At 40.1% G+C, this 24,547-nt stretch overlaps 2 protein-coding genes, 1 long non-coding RNA gene and 10 other non-coding genes across 13 annotated transcripts in view; 3 read left to right on the top strand and 10 right to left on the bottom strand.

Annotated features, from left to right (window-relative positions):
* Window positions 1-543, bottom strand: part of si:ch211-237a4.2 — a 90,066-nt gene extending 89,523 nt beyond the window's left edge. The window contains exon 1 of the mRNA XM_073948246.1: window positions 209-543. The gene's annotated coding sequence lies outside the window, so the exon portion shown is untranslated. The remainder of the gene's footprint in view (window positions 1-208) is intronic.
* The window catches only part of LOC141381964 (uncharacterized), a 1,176,553-nt gene that overhangs the window by 790,467 nt on the left and 361,539 nt on the right, over window positions 1-24,547 (bottom strand). The gene's annotated exons all lie outside the window — the stretch shown is intronic.
* LOC137491458 (uncharacterized) lies at window positions 5,887-10,515 on the bottom strand. Its single transcript, XM_073946758.1, has 7 exons — window positions 10,475-10,515; window positions 10,204-10,354; window positions 8,470-8,601; window positions 8,028-8,111; window positions 7,035-7,526; window positions 6,045-6,431; window positions 5,887-5,952 (listed from the first exon to the last, which is right to left on the bottom strand). Exons 1-7 carry the CDS (start codon window positions 10,513-10,515, stop codon window positions 5,887-5,889), a joined length of 1,353 nt encoding a protein of 450 aa, XP_073802859.1.
* On the bottom strand, window positions 12,267-12,339 carry trnav-uac (transfer RNA valine (anticodon UAC)). Its single transcript has one exon. It is a non-coding gene; the product is annotated as a tRNA-Val (tRNA).
* On the bottom strand, window positions 12,446-12,518 carry trnav-aac (transfer RNA valine (anticodon AAC)). The gene has a single exon. It is a non-coding gene; the product is annotated as a tRNA-Val (tRNA).
* trnav-aac (transfer RNA valine (anticodon AAC)) lies at window positions 12,751-12,823 on the bottom strand. The gene has a single exon. It is a non-coding gene; the product is annotated as a tRNA-Val (tRNA).
* On the top strand, window positions 14,151-14,233 carry trnal-cag (transfer RNA leucine (anticodon CAG)). The gene has a single exon. It is a non-coding gene; the product is annotated as a tRNA-Leu (tRNA).
* trnav-uac (transfer RNA valine (anticodon UAC)) lies at window positions 15,317-15,389 on the bottom strand. The gene has a single exon. It is a non-coding gene; the product is annotated as a tRNA-Val (tRNA).
* Window positions 15,496-15,568, bottom strand: trnav-aac (transfer RNA valine (anticodon AAC)). Its single transcript has one exon. It is a non-coding gene; the product is annotated as a tRNA-Val (tRNA).
* Window positions 16,649-16,731, top strand: trnal-cag (transfer RNA leucine (anticodon CAG)). The gene has a single exon. It is a non-coding gene; the product is annotated as a tRNA-Leu (tRNA).
* trnav-uac (transfer RNA valine (anticodon UAC)) lies at window positions 17,815-17,887 on the bottom strand. The gene has a single exon. It is a non-coding gene; the product is annotated as a tRNA-Val (tRNA).
* On the bottom strand, window positions 17,993-18,065 carry trnav-aac (transfer RNA valine (anticodon AAC)). Its single transcript has one exon. It is a non-coding gene; the product is annotated as a tRNA-Val (tRNA).
* On the top strand, window positions 19,402-19,484 carry trnal-cag (transfer RNA leucine (anticodon CAG)). The gene has a single exon. It is a non-coding gene; the product is annotated as a tRNA-Leu (tRNA).

Raw genomic sequence — 24,547 nt, 5'->3', positions numbered from 1 at the left:
AAATTTTGGTGTCATCTTCAGTCTCCATTGTTACTTCATACTCCCTTTGTTTGTTTGGGTCTCACCGCCAGAATTCTTCCTTCTCCAATCAGCTCCGTGACTGCTTTGGTTATATCAAATCTTCTTGCATCTTTTACATTTTCTACTTCTACAGTTACTGTTGCTTCCTTTGTGCACACTCTTCTTTGTACCTCTTGCTTATCCTTACCTTTCTCACCTCTTCATGGCCGGGCTCTTCATTTTATTTATCTCTTTGTCTGTTGTCAAGTCCATTTTCTTTATCTCTTCGTCTATTATCCAGCCCATTTTCTTTATCCTCTCTTGCAAGTCCCTCCATTTCCATGTCGTTGCCGGGGAATCTGTCCATGATTAAAAATAAAACACACTACATAACCACCCTTCAGTCAGCAACATGCTGCTGTTAGGTGGTTTTTAAAGACAAAAAGAAAACAAACAAACAAAAACACTCAAGGTCAATAAACAAAAAGGTAGACAAACAAAATGGGGAGAGCCTTTCTCTCCTTACTGCTGCCAACTCACTTCCTGTTTGCTCTATAGCCCCCTCAGGGTGGTGTGGCCGTAAGCAATGACAGCTGTCAGGTGTTGGCTATTGAAACTAGGCGCAGCCCCAGGAGGCGAGCACAGCTTAGCTGCCTGCTGCGCCAATGAGCTGGACAGCCGGAGCTGAGCAAGCTGTAAAACACCAGATTCCATGTCACGGTACTGCGGTGCGGCTCCCAGGAGACAACTCCTGCCAAGCTTGCATGTCAGGATGGCCGAGCGGTCTAAGGCGCTGCGTTCAAGCTGGGGAACAATCGTCCAGGGAAGAAAGAAAGAGAAAAAGGGAAGAAGAGGGGGAAAAAACGAAGAAAGCAAAGGGCGAATTCTAAGCTTCCCGCACACACCTTCCCTGCACCTGCTTTACGTCAATCATAGTGATACTGTTCTGTGTTAAAACAACGCAATTTGAGTAACATTGATTTCTATTGCAGGTGCTAACCAAGACCGGGGTTCGAATCCAGCTAAAGACGCTTTATTGTTATTGGTTTATTATTACTCAATAAACTAACTGTTTAAATGTGTAATGCTCCAAGGTAAATAAAATATGCCTAAGCGCATTATTCTTGTGTTTTTTGACATTCTTTCATGAAAAATAAAGCATACTAACTTGAATGTGTCACTATTTAGTAGTTGTTGTAGCATTGTTATGCTTATGGTTATTATTGTTCTTTATTTTGATGTACAAATGATCTATAGAAATGTCATAGAGTATATAGTGTACACACACACACACACATATATACATATATATATATATGTGTGTGTATATAGTGTGCATAGTGTATATGGAATTAAAAGTCAAGTAGTCAGTTATTTATATATGCATTATTTATCTAACAATTGTCAACAGAACAGTAATGAATATAGAGTAGAAAATGTAAAAATAATAAATTAGTTATTAATAATACAGTATTAACAATATAAATAAACAATGTTAATAAAACGTTAAATACAAAAAGAAACCGACACAAAGTGGACTTAAAAGTCAAGGACATTTATTAATGCAATATTTATTTAACAATGGTCAACAAAACAGTAATGAACATGGAATAAAAATTCTTAAAAATTAAATGTTAAATATTAACAGAATAAATACAAAATTAACAAATTAAATAAAATGTTAAATAAATTTAGAAACCAACAATAAGTGAAATAGAATAAATTTAACTATTATGGTTGTAACCTGTATACACTTTATACATACACACACATATAAATAATAAATAAGTTAAATAAAATGTCAACAAAATAAATAAACTTTAAATAAAAAGTGCAATAAAACAGAATCAAACAAGGTAATTGAAGAACTATTATAGTTATAAAGTGTATAAACTATAGACATACACATAAATAATAAACAGTTAAATAAAATGTTAACAAAATAAATTATTTTTATAAAATGTGAAATAAAATAGAAACCAACAAGTGAAATAGTATAAATTGAAGATCTATTATGGTTGTAAACTTTATACACTCTGTACACACACACACTCACACACACACACACACACACACACACACACACACACACATATATAAATAATAAATTAAATAAAATGTTAACAAAATAAATACACTATTTAAATAAAATGCGCAATAAAATAGAAACCAACAACAAGTGAAATAGAATAAACTGTAGAACTATTATGGTTATAAACTATATAAATACACACACATATATAAATAATAAATAAGTTAAATAAAATGTTAACAAAATAAATTATTAAAAAGTAAAATGTGCAAAAAAACAAGTGAAATAGAATAAATTGAATTATTATGGTTATAAACTGTAAACACTATACACACACACACACACACACACACACACACATAAATAATATAAAAGTTAAATAAAATGTCAACAAAATAAATACACTATTTAAAGAAAATGTAAAATAAAAATATAAACTAACAGCAAGTGAAATTGAATAAACTGAAGAACTATTACACTATATACATACACAAACAAACAAACACATTATTTTGGATTGGTCCTTTTCATTTCCTCTAGCCACTCTTCTTTGGTTAAAGTTTCAGTCTGTGGGCAGTACACCCTGCCCCTGAGTTGGCTATGGCCTGTGGCATTTGTTTTGAACTGCCCACACTTTTTACAAGTGTTCGCTTGAACAGTTCTCCGGTACGGTCTTTTGGGAATGGCTCCAGATGTGGACGGTGATGCAGCAGGCTGGACATTGTTGGCTGAAGTGGTGGCTGTCTGAGTGGCATCCCCTGCACCATTGGGATACCCTGGGCCATCTGCACTCCTTGCATCATCGGGATACCCTGGGCCATAGGGATTCCCTGGACCATTGGTACACCCTGAAACATCGGCATACCCTGGTACCCTGGTGTAGCTGGGATGTATATGTTGGGTACCATCTGCAGCGATGCTCCAGGTGCTGGTGGTGTAAATATGACCTGGGTCTGTACTGGTGCCTTGGGTCTGAGTGGGGGTCGTCCAACAGATGTCTGCCTCTGCCTTGTCTGACCTGCTGTGCTCTCTGGCAACACATACTGGTGCTGCTCTCCTGGTTGGTCTGGCTCTGTCCGAAGACTTTTGGCAACTGGGAGAGGTTCCTGGGCTTCTGGGAGGGGTTGAGGCAACTGAATACCCTAAAGCAGCACAGACAGCTCCTGCTTCTTCTGTCTGTTATTAAACCACTGAATCAGGGTATTCTGGTTTACCTCAACCAGCTGCATGGATGTACCTCCCATTACCAAGCTGTTGCCCAGTACGAGTTGTCTAATCCTGCGGTAGTCTTGCAGGATCAGAGACCATCTTGAAAGGGTTCCCTTGCCTTTTCACTTGGGACTAGTGGATGGTACAAAGCCTAATAAAGATGGTCTCCACAAGACGGCAATAGTCAGGCCACTGAGCAGGAGCACTGCTTGCACCCAGCACACATCTGGTAGTGCTCTCCACGCCAGGGGTGTGAGTGGGCTTTTTGGGTGTTTTAAATCGCCCACTCAGCAGTCGCTTCTGGTGTCGAGCTGCATACACCACCCGCTTCTTGATTTGGTCATGCAGGTTTTGCCAAAGTCCAATGATCTCGTTGGCCTCCTGGTTGGTGAGGCTGAGGCTTTTGTGGGTCCGAAGCTCAATCAGATATTCAGCCAGCCTGTCCACATGCTGGAAGCCTGGAATATTTTGGTAGTCAACAGCCTAATGAAAGCACAACAAAAAAAAAAATAGCACATTAAATTGTTCAATGCATAATTCCATAATTGTTTCTGTTATCATGTTGAAGCTGCACTACGGAAATAAACCTGATGCGTGTTTGACTTTACACTTTATTTTAAAATTATTCTAGATCATTGTAAAGCAGGGCCGGAGTGGGACTCCTTTTCAGCCCTGGAGTTTCAAGCCTCAGACCGGCCCACCTCAGTTCACGACTGACTATATTAAAATAAGGTCATTTCCAAATCAGTTTCTAATGACACTATCACGTCTTTTTTTGAGAAAACAGCTGCTTTAGAACTTCAAATGTTCAACAACCCTAACAGTATTATATGTCTTAACAATAAATATGAAAAAAATAAATTACTTTGACGAATATCGAACCCGGGCCAGCGACGTCGTAATCTAACGTGCTAACCACTGGACCACAATCTATACACAAAATTGTGACTCATCTGGCTCATTAACCTGCAGGCTGCATCTTGCTGAAGCTGCGAGAAAATAGATAAAAAGAGCAAAGCTGCGGTAAAATAATGAGTAAAAAGGCTGTGGTCAAGTAAATAAATAAATTTAAAAAGTGTGGCTGCTGAGCGCAACAGATTCTGGAGCTAGGGATACCGGCCCTCGCGACCAAAAAACAGACTGGCCCATTGGGAATTCTCCCGGTCCTCCCGATTAGCGAATCCGCGCCTGTTGTGAAGACAGAAATTAGTGGGACTTACAGTCTCTTCATCACCATCATCATCGTCGTCATCATCATTATCTTCGTCATCATCTTCCGTAGCCTCTTCTGGCTCTAAGGGCACAGGTGAAATTGGTTCTTCAGGCTGCGCAGGTGGGTCAGGGACCAGTGCAGGGCATGTGGAGACCAGCAAAGAAGCGACACTGCTGGTGACTGCAGTGGAGGAACCCGATCTCAATGTGGAGGAGGATGGTGACAGAGCAGCCTCCGGATCAACAATAGTGTGATCCTCACTGATGTCACAGAAGCCCTCATCTTCTTCTCGCTCATCCACATTGAGATCCTCAATGAGCTCAGCAGTCTGCTCACAGTCTGGGTTCATGTTCTGCAGTGCCTGACCAGTCTGCAGGAACAGATACTGCACTCCAATGAGCTCACCTGAAAAAAATAAATGAAACATAAATAAACAAATTTTAAGAGCCATGTTTGATTGGGTGTTGAAGTAGCAAGTAGTTTTAAAAGCTCAACGTCAAGGAAGAAACAAACAAAAACATACATTTTAATCAGAGATCCAAAACATAATAAATATTCTGGACAAAACATCTAATGAAATGCAATGGAAATACAACGAAGACAGAGAAATGTACAAATAAATTTCCCTCAAAGCTTGTAGCATTATGTTTGATAATGACATGTAATAATAATGTAATGATAACTTTGTATCTTGCTTTACTTCAGTAAATAGTCATGAAACAATACATTTGTTCTTACAAATATTTAAAGACAAGCAAAGATTTCACAGCACAAAGCTCATGAACATTGACCTACTGTATCAAACTGGATACAGTAGATGGAGAGAACACAGAAATTGCAGGTTTAATAACAATAGCAAAATCTCTTACCAGTGTAACGTGCAGGCGGACAAAAGTTGGGCACCACTTTTCTCCCAAACAGCTTTTCAAAGTTGCAGTTTACACATTGAACAAGTTCTCCTGTGTAGCTGCGTAAAGCTGATGGTTCAGATGCCAAGGAAGCAGCCTCCCGGTCCTAGTTCCACCTGTTTAGTCCCTCCAGCAAATAAATCTGAAAGTTCAGACTATTTGCGCTGTACCCTGTAAATATTAAAAACAATGTTTAGGACTTAATTAAAAAACAAACACACAGAGACATTTAATGCGTTTTTACACAATGTTTGTGCAGAATCATACCTGGGATGAAACGATTGAGGTGTAAATGAAAGGACTCGAGAGACGTGGAGCCCCTGGCACATCTGTAGGTCCGTAGCAGAACACCTCCCTTGGTTATGCTCCCCGTTTCAGTATAGAGCACGACACCAGGGGGGTCCTGAATGCATTTTATATGCTTTTTTTGGACACTCCAGATGTGCCCCATCCTTTCCTTGTCTAAAAGAGGAACGCCCAGCGAGTCATTGCCCTTGTTGCTCATGAGCTCAGTAAGAAGTTGTTCAAGGAGAAGGATGGTAGTCTCCTCCCCACGGGTCCTCCTCCGGCAATGGAGAGCCAGCTCCTCCCTGGTGAGATGCTTGTTGACATCAGCATCTGTCAACGCAGGCCAACCTTGGGACATCAACAGTGCTCGCTTTGCTTGGCGTAGCAAAGAAACATCAGCAGCATCCCATTCAAAAATGCACGCAGAGATCCGTGACATGAAGATGGGATACAGTTGATGAGCATCAGTTGTACATCCCACGGCAATCCTGCGCATAAAGTGCCAGATGTCCAATTTCACAGTCAACTCCGGCCATCCTCTGAACCTGGCTTTGAGTTTGGTCTCACCCACATCAGTGCAGCACCCACAGTCCACATACAAAACAGCATGTGGATCCACACCAGCCTCCTGGTATCTTCTGACCAGCCCATCCACCATCCTGTCCAGTCCTGCTCCTTCCTGGGCAGTGAGCACACTTATCAGCACCTGACCAAACTCATTGCCAACAGAGGTGAGCCAGAGTCCTGTTCTTCTTGCTGTCTCAGCCAGCTTTTTGGTGATCTAGGTTAGACAAGAGAACAATGGTGTATCGTCAGATCAAGCAGACTACACAAAGGGTTTTTACCAATGCTGGAATATAATAAAGAAATTATAAATTGATGAATATCCACTAACCTTTTTAGTTGAATCCATCTTCAAGATGGACCCATGGGTCGATGTTATCCTGGCATGGGCTTCATTCAACCTTGTCAAGATGTCCTGGCTGTAGACAGTGAGGAGCCACTTGCAGCTTGGCACAACTGTAGGTGCTAGGTGCTCCTGGAAGGTGATCGGCAACACCCCAGGTCCACTGAGGAAATCCACACACTGAGTGGTGTAGCGGGCCAGACGCTGGAGCCACTCTTCACTGTGGTTTTCCTTCAGTTGTTTGATGACCCTTGTGGGTCTGTTGCCTAGTCCACGCTCACGCAGTAGGCGAATGACTCTTATATCACAGGCGTACCTTAGGAAGAGAAGAATATTAATATAAACATATATATATATATATATATATATATATATATATATATATATATATATATATATATATTTGTAAAGTATTTTCATATATCTGTGATGATAGGTTAACAACTGCACGAGGAATAAAGGTGTTCAATTACTCACTTCTGTGTGAGAATGACCCCGAAACTCTGAGCGATGGCCAAGATCCAGCTGCTGCAAGACAGTCTGACTCCAGGACACATGCGAGGCTTTGCACTTGGTACAGATGAGGGTTTCTGTAACCATGTTGTACATCCTGTCGATGTCCAGATCCTGCCGTGCCCGTTTGTGCAGACCTCCACCTGTCAGCTGATGCTGTCCACATGCAGGATTAGGGCAAAGGACTTTGACCCTCCACAGCTTGTATGGCATCCACAGCAAAAGTGAATGACAGAAAAATCTGTCTGGAGCTGGAGCCTGATTGTATGTAAGTGCAGGCTGTGGAGGGTAATACCAGAGCTGGAGGTTGTCTCGAAGCTCTGGCTTTCCTTTGGACCCCATTTTAAAAAGCCTGCTGGCAATCCACTTGTGGTCCTCTGGTGGCAAGGTTTCAGCCCAAAGGCGCGGAAGTGGAACAGCTGATGGAGCTTGCAACAATGACCCAGAAGGTGCAGTCTGTGAAGGAAAATAGATAAAACCTTTAGTCTGGTAATGTAAATGCACCTTACATATTTGAGTGAGTACCCTCACATGATATCATGATTATAATCTAAATACCTTTGATTTTAAGTGATTGTTTTTAAATACCTTATTATGTTTTTCAATTCCAAAAATCATTAATAGAATTTCACCAATAAACATTTTCTTTAAAGAAGCAAAAGTATTTTCCAATACAGTTATTTCTCTTTTTCCTTTCTACTTTTCCATCCATTTTCTTTTCTTTTACTACTGTGAACATAAAATATCAACAGCAGAAGGCGTAATTTTTGTGATTCTGTGCTTTTTTTTTTTCCTCTCTTTATTTTGTTAACATTTATACATATATCAAGCTTAAATAATTAACATCAAGTCAATTTAATTGGCTGGTCTTAAAACCACTTTGTGTGAATTCAGCTGGGGCAGCAAATATGCAAACCAAATTACCTTTTTTTGGACAGAAAATATGAAATTACTTACTGAGACAATGCCGGACGGCTCTGTGGAACTGGTCACTGCCGTAGTGGATGTGAGGACGGGGGCAGAAACTTGAAGGTCCTGTGTCTGTACAAACAAGCAGTATAACAAAGTGCATTTTGTAAATATATATCTATAAGTAACATTAACTAATCAGAATTTTTTGCAACCATTACTTTATTTGAACATTAATGTATAAAATACATTGGAAATGAATGATTGCTGCTAAACTGTAAAATTTTGTCACAGCGCTTCTATGCAGAACAAAAAGTTTAAAGAATGGTGCTTATTTTTAATATATATGTTTTTATGCACTAAAAGAATACTACAGAGATGTTTTATTGAGATTTAATGTGACTGTACTTAATAAAAATACGAATTTACATTAAAAAAATGCTTATACCAAATTCTTTCAGAAAGCTATGTGGATTATGACAATACTTACAGCCGTGCTTGGTGTAGAAGCACTACACACTGCTGAACTGGGCTGGACATCAGCCTGTGATGGTCTTCTAGCCACACTAAGATTTGGCTTTGCTGCAGCAATGTGGGATCTGGAAAATCTTGGTTTGGTGAACTCAAAAAGGGCAAGACAAAAAGCATTTCATTAAAAACACTGTTCACAATGGCAAAATGTACACTACTGTTCAAAGGTTTGCGATCTGCTGAATGTATTTTTTAATGTTTTAATTATGTTTATCAAGGCTACATTTATTTGATCAAATATTTAGTAAAAACTACAATAATGTGAAATAATAATATAGGCAAATTAAATAAATAAAGAATAATTTATTCAAACAATTCAAATCAAATAAAATCTACTTAATTTATGAGCAAATCAAACAATAGAATTCTTGCAATATATGATTAATATTAAGCTTTTATATTTTAACAATAATCATTTTTTGAACATTAGTGTATATCACATTAAATTTCAAGCAATTAGAAACTATCTTTCTATATGTCTGTTGTACAATCAGTTTGATTTCTCTACAGTGTTTCGAGTTCAAGCTGTTTTTTACTACCACCCTCTGCTACTTTTACAGGTAGAAATAAGATATAAGTTAGAATAGATTTAATTAGATAACAGGTTCATTGAAAATAAATGTGACACATTAGGCTTTGATTAAAATTATAGTTTTCTGGATCAAGGAGCAATATGCAAACAAATATTTTTTTTTTACTACCAAAGGAATAAAGTATTGCATTATGTTATATACAGTATTATTGTACTATTATTACATCATGCTTTTCAACAAAAACATACATTGTATATTACAACATCACACTATGTGTTATATACAGTTGAAGTCTGATGTATTAGCCCGCTTTTTAATTTTTTTCCACCAATTTCTGTTTAATGAAGAGAAGATTTGTTCAGCACATTTTTTAAACATCAAAGTTTTAATAACTCATTTCTAATAACTGATTTATTTTATCTTTGCCCTGATGACAGTAAATAATATTTGACTAGATATTCACTTCTATACCACTTAAAGTGACATTTGAAGGTTTAACTAGGTAAATTAGGTTAACTAGGCAGGTTAGGGTAATTAGACAAGTTATTGTATAACGATGGTTTGTTTTGTAGACTATGCCAAAAAAAAAAAAAAAGCTTAAAAAGGCTCATAATATTGACCTTGAAAAATGTATTCGAAATAAAACAAATAAGACTTTCTCCCAGTAGAAACAATATTGGCATACCTGTGGTAGCAAAAAAAATAAATATATATATTTATATATATATATATATATATATATTTTTTTTTTTTAAATAAGTACTTTTTCAAGATAATACCTCAGACTCGTTGTTTAGAAAAAGTACAAATTTTAGCTTACACTTAAAATCGAAACAAAGTATTTACTATTAGTGTTTATTATGTATCATTATCTGAAGACAAGAGGGTAAAATGTAGCTTTAAAAACTGTGACCCTGACCATGACCTGACCATGTAATTTAATCCAATCACAGAAACTCAAACCGACCAATCAGCAAGTGTCTGCTACCCCCCACTGTGCAAGAGGTGTAAAAGATGCAGGTCTCTAGCAACACCTCAACTTTTTTATTGCTTTTTGTTCTTTTTTCTTCTATGTTTGAACTTTGAACTGAACTTTGAACACCTTGAACTCTTGAAACACTGAAATTGTCATTTCTTTAGATTTTTAAAAAAAAATGTACCATTGACAATTGCGGTGAAATCTTTGATGCCACTGATGGAGTAGACAGGGGCTGGGGCTGGGCCTCAAGTTGTCTCGTCTCCATCACCTCCTGAGCAGGTACAGTAGGGGCAGGTTGTTGCACCGTTTGTGCTGGAGCAGCAGAAGCAGTACTATGCTGAAAATAATCACAAAAATACATATAATCATAAAAAAGGAAAGACATTCTAGTAAATAAAAATAAACACGTATTGATTCAAAAATGTGAAAACCACATGTGCATTTTAGCACACCTCCAAGCAAAGTCCTCTGCCCACGAGATTGCAATGGGCATTTCTCAATCTGAAAAAATCATGAAAAATATAATAAATAATTTTACACAATACAAAAAACTTTTATAACTAAACAAGAATTTTAACTCAATGACTCCTTTAATAAAGCACATAATAGCTCTGTAAATTAATTTACCACTGTTTCTAGAATGTGTTTAATATTTGTCTAATATGTAATCGTACAGTTTGTATCTCCAAAACCGAAAAGAAGAATCAAAGGAACTGGACAAGAACATTTCAGGCCTTAAAACCACATGCTGTATACTGTACACTCATAATCCCTTCCCCCACCTTTTCAGATCTCTCTCATAAATGGTCAAACTTACTAAATTATTCGAAGTAAATCTCAAAATACATGCAATTTAAAACACTTTAATATTTAAAAACAACTATGACATGTTTTACAAAGATACTGTACTGAATGTAGTGAAGCCTAACAAGTTAACGTTACTCTGTTAAGCAAATTTCAGCAAACGTTATATCATGTAAACGAAATACACACCCTTTGATAAATCTCATGCCACTTTTTTTGTTGAGGAACTGGCCTGTTGCCCTCATTTGATGGCCAAACTCCTGTGCTGGCAAACTTTTTCAGACGTGAAATCTAGTCAGCGTCTGACATGGCTTTATGAGATTTTTTTGACATTTTTCACCTATAAATTAAACGGTTTTGAATTAAAGTATCCAAATTTGAAATACAACACACTAAAACATTCATTCGTGCAATTGTGTAGTTTTTCCTACCTTTTTTAAGAAATCACTATCAGAAAAAATCCTTTACTGTAAGCAAAACGATGCTGTGCTCTGTCGAATGATGCTGTTCGTTGAATATCACTGATGGTCAATGAACTTTTTTGACCTCTGACCCGCCTCCAGAGGACCGCGTCATTCCTTCGTGTACCTTCGGCTCAGTTCAGAAAATTGATTGACATCTGACTAACCTGTTTGACTGCACACCTAGCGGTGATTCTTGGTACAGTTCCTACCCCCCGGCTTCAACATTGTCTCGACTCTGATTGGTCAAATGTTGAAAATGTTGAGAATTCCGGTCCACGATTGGATGCAAATGTTGAAGCGCTGCAACGTGATTGGCTACAATGTCGAAGCGTATCGCTCCGATTGGCTCTCATCTTCAACATTTGTGAAATATTGTCGGACTATCCTTCGGCAGCTGGCGTTCAGGTCGCAATCTCCCCTGGAGGCGTGGGTTCGAATCCCACTTCTGACAAACCGAGCCTGCGGCGATGCGCTCAGGCTGAAGTCTTTAACTCCCTGCCACCATGTCCGAATGATACAGTAACACTGACAAAGCGCCGCATCACGCGGGGTTTAATGCAAGTGCACCGAAAGGGGATCAAAAGAACTGTCCTGGGATGGCGTTGATTTTTAAGGTTTGCAGGTATTTTTTCGTCAAATCCTCGTACAACGTCAAGTCATGACATTTGACAGATCCACGACCTTGTATCGTGCATCCAGGCCAGTGGTGCTTCAAGTATTTATAGTCTTTTTTTATAGAGCTGTCTTGTACGGTCCGCATCGTGGAGGGCCAGCAAACGCACTGGCCACCTGCTCATGCACAACACAAAGCTAAAAGAAATCAGATTCTACGCAAGTTTGCGACACCGCGAGGGGAGGTAAACACTAAGTTGAATTCAAACTTCTAGCCTCACAACGCTCTGCAGAAAGAATGTTTTCAGTGAACATCAGTACTCAACAGAAGCCTGATTTGACAATTGTCGTAAAAGCCAGAGGTTGTTTCCACCCAGTTTCGAACTGGAGACCTTTCGCGCGTAAGGCGAACGTGATAACCACTACACTATGGAAACCTTCAGAAGTACAACTAGCAGATAACCCTTTTTGATTGGGTGCCTGTTGACGATCATTGCTGGTGAAGCAGTGGATGCTATTATTTTCTCGCCAAAAGAAGAGCACTGTTTCTGCTCGGTTTCGAACCGAGGACCTTTCGCGTGTTAGACGAACATGATGACCACTACACTACAGAAACCCCACAAGTGCATTAGCCAGCAAAGTTAGGCATGCAAGGATAAAACAAGGTGTACGCGTTTGTCAATCAAGCGGACAAAGCCAACTCAGCGTGACAAGCTCCATGCAGGTATTAGGGCCAATTTATTTTCAGAAGTACAACTAGCAGATAACCCTTTTTGATTGGGTGCCTGTTGACGATCATTGCTGTTGCGGCAGTGGATGCTATTATTTTCTCGCCAAAAGAAGAGCTCTGTTTCTGCTCGGTTTCGAACCGAGGACCTTTCGCGTGTTAGGCGAACGTGATGACCACTACACTACAGTAACCCACAAGAGCTTTACCCAGCGAAGTTAGGCGTGCAAGGATAAAACAAGGTGTACGCGTTTGTCAATCAAGCGGACAAAGCCAACTCAGCGTGACAAGCTCCCTGCAGGTATTAGGGCCAATTTACAATCCGGGCCCAACACAGCTGTACAGGTCCTAGCGAAATGTCCCCTTTCGTCACATTTGAAGCACCTGAATTCTGGGCATTCCTTCATCACATGGTCTGAGCTCATGCGTAGTCGACAGGTTTTTACCTGATTGGTGTGCATGACTCTAAAGTGCTGTGCCCCTTCAGCCGTCTCGATTTTGGTACTGTATGGTAGGGAGACCGTCTCTTCTGGAAATCTGTTTTTTACAAACCTTGTTCCATCTTCTATGCTTGTGCCTGGATACAGTCTTCTTTTAGTTTTAGACATGGGGAAAACTCCCTATCCCTCTAGCTTGCTTAAAATTTCTTCATCAGCTAGGTAAACAGGCAGATGCTTGAACGAAACAACATAGTCTCTGTTTTGTAACCTCCGTACTTCAGATTTCACTCCTTTAATTGTCAATCCATTGTCTATTAAAATTTCGGTGTCATCTTAAGTCTCCATCATTACTTCATACTCCCTTGTTTGTTTGGGCCTCACCGCCAGAATTCTTCCTTCTCCAATCAGCTCCGTGACTGCTTTGATTATATCAAACCTTCTTGCATCTTTTACATTTTCTACTTCTACAGTTACTGTTGCTTCCTTTGTGCACACTCTTCTTTGTATCTCTTGCTTATCCTTACCTTTTTCACCTCTTCGTTGGCCGGGCTCTTCATTTTATTTATCTCTTTGTCTGCTGTCAAGTCCATTTTTTTATCTCTTCGTCTATTATCCAGCCCATTTACTTTATCCTTTCGTGCAAGTCCCTCCATTTCCGTGTCGTTGCCGGGTAATCTGTCCATGATTAAAAATAAAAAACACAACATAACCACCCTTCAGTCAGCAAAATGCTGCTGTTAGGTGGTTTTTAAAGACAAAAATAAAACAAACAAACAAACCACTCAAGGTCAATAAACAAAAAGGTAGACAAGCAAAATGGGGAGAGCCTTTCTCTCCTCACTGCTGCCTACTCACTTCCTGTTTGCTCTATAGCGCCCTCAGGGTGGTGTGGTCGTAAGCAATGACAGCTGTCAAGTGTTGGCTATTGAAACTAGGCGCAGCCCCAGGAGCCGAGCACAGCTTAGCTGCCTGCTGCGCCAATGAGGTGGACAGCCGGAGCTGGGCAAGCTGTGAAACACCAGATTCCATGTCACGGTACTGCGGTGTGGCTCCCAGGAGACAGCTCCTGCCAAACTTGCATGTCAGGATGGCTGAGCGGTCTAAGGCGCTGCGTTCAGGTCGCAGTCTCCCCTGGAGGCGTGGGTTCGAATCCCACTTCTGACAAACCGAGCCTGTGGTGAAGCGCTCTGGCTGAAGTCTTTAACTCCCTGCCACCATGTCCGAATGATACAGTAACACTGACAAAGCGCTGCATCACGCGGGCTTTAATGCAAGTGCACCGAAAGGGGATCAAAAGAATTGTCCTGGGATGGTGTTGATTTTTAAGGTTTGCAGGGCATTTTTTCGTCAAATCCTCGTACAACGTCAAGTCATGACATTTGACAGATCCACGACCTTGTATCGTGCATCATCCAGTGAGCAGAGAGCCAATTGAGAATGCGCGTAAAAGCAAATCTGAATGTTTCCGCTCAGTTTCTAACAGGAGACCCTCCGCTTGTAAAGCCATCGTGATAACCACAGGAGCCTCCGGTTAGGGTGAGAGCACTGTCTTGTGGTGCCATCGCAGAGAGACTGAAAGTTACTTTCCACAATGTTTTCATTCAATGTTCTACGCTGGTGGAATCACTTTGCCATTCTCACTCGGATTATGGATACACTGGTCTCCTTCAAACGACAGCTAACACCCATCTCTTCAGAGTACACCCAAACCCCGGTGAATATCCCTCTCTCTAAAGAAAACGACACTCCTACTCCAGCACTAAATTCCCTGAGCACAAACAAATTACTTGGAATATATAGCCCTTTTTCGTATGCATTGCCTCGTCTTGTTGAATCGCTAAATACCTCCACTATTGTATGTCGCTTTGAACAAAAGTGTCCACTAATTGTATGCTTCGGCCCAGTTTCGAACAGGAGACCTTTAGCGTGCAATGCAAACATGATAAACACTACACTACGGAAACCAATAGGCCAGTGGTGCTTCAAGTATTTATAGTCTTTTTTTATAGAGCTGTCTTGTACGGTCCGCATCATGGAGGGCCAGCAAACGCACTGGCCACCTGCTCATGCACAACACAAAGCTAAAAGAAATCAGATTCTACGCAAGTTTGCGACACCGCGAGGGGAGGTAAACACTGAGCTGAATTCAAACTTCTAGCCTCACAACGCTCTGCAGAAAGAATGTTTTCAGTAAACATCAGTACTCAACAGAAGCCTGATTTGACAATTGTCGTAAAAGCCAGAGGTTGTTTCCACCCAGTTTCGAACTGGGGACCTTTCGCGTGTAAAGCGAACGTGATAACCACTACACTATGGAAACCTTCAGAAGTACAACTAGCAGATAACCCTTTGTGATTGGGTGCCTGTTGACGATCATTGCTGTTGCGGCAGTGGATGCTATTATTTTCTCGCCAAAAGAAGAGCACTGTTTCTGCTCGGATTCGAACCGAGGACCTTTTGCATGTTAGGCGAACATGATGACCACTACACTACAGAAACCCCACAAGTGCTTTCCCCAGCAAAGTTAGGCGTGCAAGGATAAAACAAGGTGTACGCGTTTGTCAATCAAGCGGACAAAGCCAACTCAGCGTGACAAGCTCCCTGCAGGTATTAGGGCCAATTTACAATCCGGGCCCAACACAGCTGTACAGGTTCCATCTTCTATGCTTGTGCCTGGATACAGTCTTCTTTTAGTTTTAGACATGGGGAAAACTCCCCATCCCTCTAGCTTGCTTAAAATTTCTTCATCAGCTAGGTAAACAGGCAGATGCTTGAACGAAACAACATAGTCTCTGTTTTGTAACCTCCGTACTTCAGATTTCACTCCTTTAATTGTCAATCCATTGTCTATTAAAATTTCAGTGTCATCTTCAGTCTCCATTGTTACTTCATACTCCCTTGTTTGTTTGGGCCTCACCGCCAGAATTCTTCCTTCTCCAATCAGCTCCGTGACTGCTTTGATTTTATCAAACCTTCTTGCATCTTTTACATTTTCTACTTCTACAGTTACTGTTGCTTCCTTTGTGCACACTCTTCTTTGTATCTCTTGCTTATCCTTACCTTTTTCACCTCTTTGTTGGCCGGGCTCTTCATTTTATTTATCTCTTTGTCTGCTGTCAAGTCCATTTTTTTTATCTCTTCGTCTATTATCCAGCCCATTTTCTTTATCCTTTCGTGCAAGTCCCTCCATTTCCAATCACAACATAACCACCCTTCAGTCAGCAAAATGCTGCTGTTAGGTGGTTTTTAAAGACAAAAATAAAACAAACAAACAAGCCACTCAAGGTCAATAAACAAAAAGGTAGACAAGCAAAATGGGGAGAGCCTTTCTCTCCTCACTGCTGCCAACTCACTTCCTGTTTGCTCTATAGCGCCCTCAGGGTGGTGTGGTCGTAAGCAATGACAGCTGTCAAGTGTTGGCTATTGAAACTAGGCGCAGCCCCAGGAGCCGAGCGCAGCTTAGCTGCCTGCTGCGCCAATGAGGTGGACAGCCGGAGCTGGGCAAGCTGTGAAACACCAGATTCCATGTCACGGTACTGCAGTGTGGCTCCCAGGAAAAAGCTCCTGCCAAACTTGCTTGTCAGGATGGCCGAGCGGTCTAAGGCGCTGCGTTCAGGTCGCAGTCTCCCCTGGAGGCGTGGGTTCGAATCCCACTTCTGACAAACCGAGTCTGTGGCGATGCGCTCCGGCTGAAGTCTTTAACTCCCTCCCACCATGTCCGAATGATACAGTAACACTGACAAAGCGCCGCATCACGCGGGCTTTAATGCAAGTGCACCGAAAGGGGATCAAAAGAATTGTCCGGGGATGGTGTTGATTTTTAAGGTTTGCAGGGCCTTTTTTCGTCAAATCCTCGTACAACGTCAAGTCATGACATTTGACAGATCCACGACCTTGTATCGTGCATCATCCAGTGAGCAGAGAGCCAATTGAGAATGCGCGTAAAAGCAAATCTGAATGTTTCCGCTCAGTTTCTAACAGGAGACCCTCCGCTTGTAAAGCCATCGTGATAACCACAGGAGCCTCCGGTTAGGGTGAGAGCACTGTCTTGTGGTGTCAACGCAGAGAGACTGAAAGTCACTTTCCACAATGTTTTCATTCAATGTTCTACGCTGGTGGAATCACTTTGCCATTCCCACTCGGATTACGGATACACTGGTCTCCTTCAAACGACAGCTAACACCCATCTCTTCAGAGTACACCCAAACCCCGGTGAATATCCCTCTCTCTAAAGAAAACGACACTCCTACTCCAGCACTAAATTCCCTGAGCACAAACAAATTACTTGGAATATATAGCCCTTTTTCGTATGCATTGCCTCGTCTTGTTGAATCGCTAAATACCTCCACTATTGTATGTCGCTTTGAACAAAAGTGTCCACTAATTGTATGCTTCGGCCCAGTTTCGAACAGGAGACCTTTAGCGTGTAATGCAAACATTATAAACACTACACTACGGAAACCAATAGGCCAGTGGTGCTTCAAGTATTTATAGTCTTTTTTTATAGAGCTGTCTTGTACGGTCCGCATCGTGGAGGGCCAGCAAACGCACTGGCCACCTGCTCATGCACAACACAAAGCTAAAAGAAATCAGATTCTACGCAAGTTAGCGACACCGCGAGTGGAGGTAAACACTGAGTTGAATTCAAACTTCTAGCCTCACAACGCTCTGCAGAAAGAATGTTTTCAGTGAACATCAGTACTCAACAGAAGCCTGATTTGACAATTGTCGTAAAAGCCAGAGGTTGTTTCCACCCAGTTTCGAAATGGGGACCTTTCGCATGTAAGGCAAACGTGATAACCACTACACTATGGAAACCTTCAGAAGTACAACTAGCAGATAACCCTTTTTGATTGGGTGCCTGTTGACGATCATTGCTGGTGCGGCAGTGGATGCTATTATTTTCTGCCAAAAGAAGAGCACTGTTTCTGCTCGGTTTCGAACCGAGGACCTTTCGCGTGTTAAGCGAACGTGATGACCACTACACTACAGAAACCCACATGTGCTTTCCCCAGCGAAGTTAGGCGTGCAAGGATAAAACAAGGTGTACGCGTTTGTCAATCAAGCGGACAAAGCCAACTCAGCGTGACAAGCTCCCTGCAGGTATTAGGGCCAATTTACAATCCGGGCCCAACACAGCTGTACAGGTCCTAGCGAAATGTCCCCTTTCGTCACATTTGAAGCACCTGAATTCTGGGCATTCCTTCATCACTAGGTCTGAGCTCATGCGTAGTCGACAGGTTTTTACCTGATTGGTGTGCATGACTCTAAAGTGCTGTGCCCCTTCAGCCGTCTCGATTTTGGTACTGTATGGTAGGGAGACCGTCTCTTCTGGAAATCTGTTTTTTACAAACCTAGTACCATCTTCTATGCTTGTGCCTGGATACAGTCTTCTTTTAGTTTTAGACATGGGGAAAACTCCCTATCCCTCTAGCTTGCTTAAAATTTCTTCATCAGCTAGGTAAACAGGCAGATGCTTGAACGAAACAACATAGTCTCTGTTTTGTAACCTCCGTACTTCAGATTTCACTCCTTTAATTGTCAATCCATTGTCTATTAAAATTTCGGTGTCATCTTCAGTCTCCATCGTTACTTCATACTCCCTTGTTTGTTTGGGTCTCACCGCCATAATTCTTCCTTCTCCAATCAGCTCCGCGACTGCTTTGATTGTATCAAACCTTCTTGCATCTTTTACATTTTCTACTTCTACAGTTACTGTTGCTTCCTTTGTGCACACTCTTCTTTGTATCTCTTGCTTATCCTTACCTTTTTCACCTCTTCGTTGGCCGGGCTCTTCATTTTATTTATCTCTTTCTCTGCTGTCAAGTCCATTTTTTTTATCTCTTCGTCTATTATCCAGCCCATTTACTTTATCCTTTCGTGCAAGTCCCTCCATTTCCGTGTCGTTGCCGGGTAATCTGTCCATGATTTAAAATAAAAAACACAACATAACCACCCTTCAGTCAGCAAAATGCTGCTGTTAGGTGGTTTTTAAAGACAAAATTAAAACAAACAAACAAACAAACAAACCACTCAAAGTCAATAAACAAAAAGGTAGACAAGCAAAATGGGGAGAGCCTTTCTCTCCTCACTGCTGCCAACTCACTTCCTGTTTGCTCTATAGCGCCCTCAGGGTGGTGTGGTCGTAAGCAATGACAGCTGTCAAGTGTTGGCTATTGAAACTAGGCGCAGCCCCAGGAGCCGAGCACAGCTTAGCTGCCTGCTGCGCCAATGAGGTGGACAGCCGGAGCTGGGCAAGCTGTGAAACACCAGATTCCATGTCACGGTACTGCGGTGTGGCTCCCAGGAGACAGCTCCTGCCAAACTTGCATGTCAGGATGGCTGAGCGGTCTAAGGCGCTGCGTTCAGGTCGCAGTCTCTCCTGGAGGCGTGGGTTCGAATCCCACTTCTGACAAACCGAGCCTGTGGCGATGTGCTCCGGCTGAAGTCTTTAACTCCCCGCCACCATGTCCGAATGATACAGTAACACTGACTCAGCGTGACAAGCTCCCTGCAGGTATTAGGGCCAATTTACAATCCGGGCCCAACACAGCTGTACAGCTGTACTCTAAAGTGCTGTGGCCCTTCCGCCGTCTCGATTTTGGTACTGTATGGTAAGGAGACCGTCTCTTCTGGAAATCTGTTTTTTACAAACCTTGTTCCATCTTCTATGTTTGTGCCAGGATACAATCTTCTTTTAATGGTAACACTTTATTTTGATGGTCCCCCTTTAGATAGTCTGTTGACCATAAGTTACTTTTCAAGTTCTTATCTGTTTACTCTCATCTGGGTAGTGTCTGTAGATTGTCTTTTAAATGTTCTTAGGCAATCATTACAATTTTTACAACACGTAAACATTTATTAAACTTTTAGTAAGTTGTGTTACCAAAATAAGTTCTAGATGGTCAACAATCTATCAGTAGATATGTAACAAATCTTCAACAGATGTTCAACAGAGTATTAGTAGATATGCAACAAATCCTCAACATTTATTAAACTTTTGATAAGTTACATGCTACCAAATTAGGTTGTAGTGTATATTACAGTGTATTAGTAGATATGCAACAAATCTTAAACAAGTTTTCAGAAAATTTACCATCAAGATTTTTTTGTTGTCAGTGTCTGCATGTAGTTGTTAATTAGTTTATCATTAGACTTTTAGTAAACATTCAGATGCCTATAAGAAGCAACACAACATAATTTAAAATGAACTTTAAACAAATATAAAGTTAGGGTTAGGTAAAAATTTCATGCATGCATTTGCAAAAGTCTTCAACTAACTATATACCAACATATTCAGCATATGTTTTATGCAGCAGATGCCCTTCCAGCTGCAACCCATCACTGGAAAACAACCATATACACTCATTCACACACTCATACACTACATACAAATTAGCCTACCCAATTCCCCTGTACCACATGTTTTTGGACTTGTCAGGGAAACCAGAGCACCCAGAGGAAACCCACACAAACATCGGGAGATGATCAGCACAGAAACACCAACTGACCCAGCCGAGGCTCAAACTAGTGACCTCCTTGCTGTGAGGCAAACATGCTACCCACTGCACCACCATGCAGCCACCATATACATTTTTTTTTCTAAAATGAATATTTTTTTAAGTCTTAGCTCTGCAATTAAACTTTTTTTGTGGCAAATATTTTTTTCATTATCTTTCAAACAGTAGGCTGAAAAAAAAACTACTTTTAGAAAAACAATTCAAATGGCGGGCAATGTGGTGCCGCAGAGGGTAGAATGTTCACCTCACAGTAAGAAGGTCGTTGGTTCGAGCCTCAGCTAGGTCAGGTGGGATTTCTGTGTGGAGTTTGCATGTTCTCCCTGTGTTCGCGTGGGTGTCCTCTGGGTGCTCCGGTTCCCTCCACAAGTCCAAAGACATGTGGTACAGGTAAATTGAGTAGGCTCAAATATGTGTGTGCTTGGATGTTTCCCAGTGGTGCATTGCAGCTGGAAGGGCATCTGCTGTGTAAAACATGGATGTTGCAGGATAAGCTGGTGGTTCATTCCATTGTGGCAACCCCAGATTAATAAAGGGATTAAGCTGAAAAGAAAATTAATTAATTTAGTCAGAATTTTAAAAATTTTCATCCGATGTCAATATTTTTTTTTTCCTTTGGCATTACAGTTGAAGTCAGAATTATTAGCCCCCCTGTATTATTAGTGCCCCTGTTTATTTTTTTCCCCCAATTTCTGTTTAATGGAGGGGAGATTGTTTCAGCACATTTCCAAGCATAATAGTTTTAAAAACCCATTTCTAATAACTTATTTATTTTATCTTTGCCATAATGACAGTAAATAATATTTTACTTGATATTCTTCAAGACACTTCTATACAGCTTAAAGTGACATTTAAAGGCTTAACTAAGTTAATAGGGTGAACTAGGCAGGTTAGGGTAATTAGGCAAGTTATTGTATAATAATGGTTTGTGCTGAAGACTATCGAAAAAAATAGCTTAAAGAGGCTAAAAATTTTGTCCCAAAAATGGCTTTAAAAACTTTTTAACCTGCTTTTATTCTTGCCATAATAAAACAAATAATACTTTCTCCAGAAGAAAAAATATTATCAGACATGCTGTGAAAATTTCCTTGCTCTGTTAAACATCATTTGGGAAATATTTAAAAAAGGGGAAAAAAAATCAAAAGGGGGCTAATAATTCTGACTTCAACTGTATAAGCTAAGCTTATTGTGCTGTAGGTTTTTGCTTCTACATTTTAGCAACAGTAAACAGGAGCATTATTGAACAAAGAAACATACAATAAATATGGCCTTAACAATAAGTGAGATAGCAAATCTACTCTAATCACTTATTCAGATAAAAAGACAAAAGTGAACTCTTCCTTTTCATTGATACAACCTTTATGCAAAAGTCTCCAAAAATGAGCTCTCAACCCTTTTGAGCGAACTCTGTTCATTTTCCTGGTGTGAAGCTGATTCTGTTAAATTGGTCCCTGTTAGCAAAGTACAGCTCTGCAATTGCAGCGAGCTGGGCCACTGCATTTTGAGAGACACCTTCTCTCTGGAACGCTCTGGTCATGGTTGCTCCACGTCTTGTCAGCTTCAAAAGCCTTTTGTAGCATGTATGACATCACAAACATTATTAGCTGAAAAACTATTTAAAACAATTAATACCTTCATGACCAAATAATAATAATGCAACCACCTATCGAAAGCCTAATGAGCACATAAAATTATATAAATAAGTATCATAAGTATCATTATATATGTGTGTATAACACATATGTGTGTGTGTGTGTGAGTGAAAGACAGCATGTAGTAGTGTGTGTAAGAGAGAGAGCCAGTACATGTTTATGAGAGAGTGTGAGAGAGAGAGGGCTTATATTTGTGAGTGAGAGCATGTACATGTGTCTGTGAGATGTCTATGTGTTTGTGTTGGCAACATTGTATCATTTACAGTCATGTTAAAAAAAGTATTTCTGATTGAATTGAGATAGAATGTAGGTGTGTATGTGAGAGAGCATGTACAAGAGTGAGTGTGTTAGTGAGAGTGTGTACACGTGTGTGTGTGTGTGTGTGTGTGTGTGTGTGTGTGTGTGTGTGTGTGTGTGTGTGTGTGTGTGTGTGTGATTGAGAAAAGTTAGTTGGTGTTGTGCTGAAATTTGATATGTCCTGAAAACTTGTCAGACTAAACAGTTATTTACTTTTTGGTTTTATTTATTTAATAAATGTATATGGTATTTAAGCAAAGTTTTAGGAGAACTGGATGTAATTATAAAGAATATTATTTTTTAAATAATATAATCATAAAATAATTTAATTTTAAATAAGAATAGGCCTACACACACAGTCTAAAAATTGATTATTAAGCATGTAATATACACCCAGTCTAAAGCATGTAGTTTCCAGAAGCACTTAAACCGATCTTTGGGTAGAGACTCAATAATATCCATCAGCACGTTGTGACGTCACATTCGACCGGCGCGCGTGTGTGTGTGGCTGTTTTTTTGTGTTAGTGGGCGAGGCCGCAGGTTTCAAATCTCCCAGGTTTGCGCACGCAACTACTTGTGTTTCATAGATACGTCATCACAAAACACCTAATGACCCGTTATCAAGACGACTCATTTGAAGCACTATGAGTCGACTCTTTTATAGATGAATCAACAGTTTTAAACACTGTACACTTACAGATTTAAGCCTTAACTGGATATTTCACTTCACTTAGAGCTGTTAAACACTACATGGAAGGGCATTTTCAAAAACCCATAATATGGGCTCTTTAACAAAATAAATACACTATTTAAATAAAATGCGCAATAAAATAAAAATCAACAAGTAAAATAGAAGAAACTGTAGAACTATTATGGTTATAAACGATATAAATACACACACACATGTAAGAGTCCATCTATTAGTCCCATGACGGAGCTAACAGCATGGGTGAAGGTTAAATGCGTGTAAACCTTTTAGCACATGTGAAAAGAAATATTTTTGTTCGTTATAATTCATTTTAATTTGTTTCTAGCTCTGAATTTTAATCTGACTCCAATTTATAATAATTTTAGATTTAGATTCATCTAATTCAAGCTGATTACCTTATAGGTTGTGATTAGGTCTAATTTAGATTTATTAACCCAATAAATCCTTATATTTAATTAATGTTTCATCGTTTACTCAAAGTCGCTTAGAGTCAGTATGCTGGCCAGTTTCATCTGCTCACGGACATATCATCGCCAGTTCCGATTCTAAGCAGATATGTTAATTTCCTTTAAGTAATAATAGGCCGCCTCATGCTTGCACATACTTAAAGAAAGTTTGATTTAGCCCCTAGATGATATCATACCCCTAGATTATATCATCAGTGATTGTCAGAAATCAACAAGTCTCTAATGCTGTTCCCATGCTCCATCCATTGTGCCTGAATGGATGACTAATCCTGGTCGTAAGCTGCGGAAACATCAGCCTAAACAATCTACTAGATTAAAATGATTTCGGGAGATATTAGAGTTAAACAAGAATTTTACATTTATTTGTCAGGAAAAGATTTTCCATTGCAGTTCACATAATTAAACAAAATAAGCCAATCAAGATTGTACAACATCAATTACTCAAATATACATTTAAGAGTTAAAGAGGAATACCTGACCATGTAGAAATACATTGCAGCATATAAGTCCTGATGCAGAGCTCAGAGACTCACAACCTGCAATGGGGTATCCTGTCTACAGGATCCCACGGACAATTCTGCACCCTTTGCCTAAATACTCAAATAATTATAAATTCAAGACAATAATAGCTTCACCAAGACTCTTGCCTGGTCATGAGTTGATGCGAAGACCATTTTCCCTGGAGTGCATCTGGCAAAGATCTTATCAAAGTCAAAACCCAAATTAACTGATATAAAGGAGATTGTAAAATATTACAGTGAAATTAAGACCACTTTACCAATCACATAGAGACATTTAAAATCACACCAAACATGATTATAAAGCCACAAGATAAA

The sequence above is a fragment of the Danio rerio genome, chromosome 4 (assembly GCF_049306965.1).
Source record: "Danio rerio strain Tuebingen ecotype United States chromosome 4, GRCz12tu, whole genome shotgun sequence".
NCBI lineage: Eukaryota > Metazoa > Chordata > Actinopteri > Cypriniformes > Danionidae > Danio > Danio rerio.
This window is presented reverse-complemented; position numbering and strand designations above follow the sequence as displayed.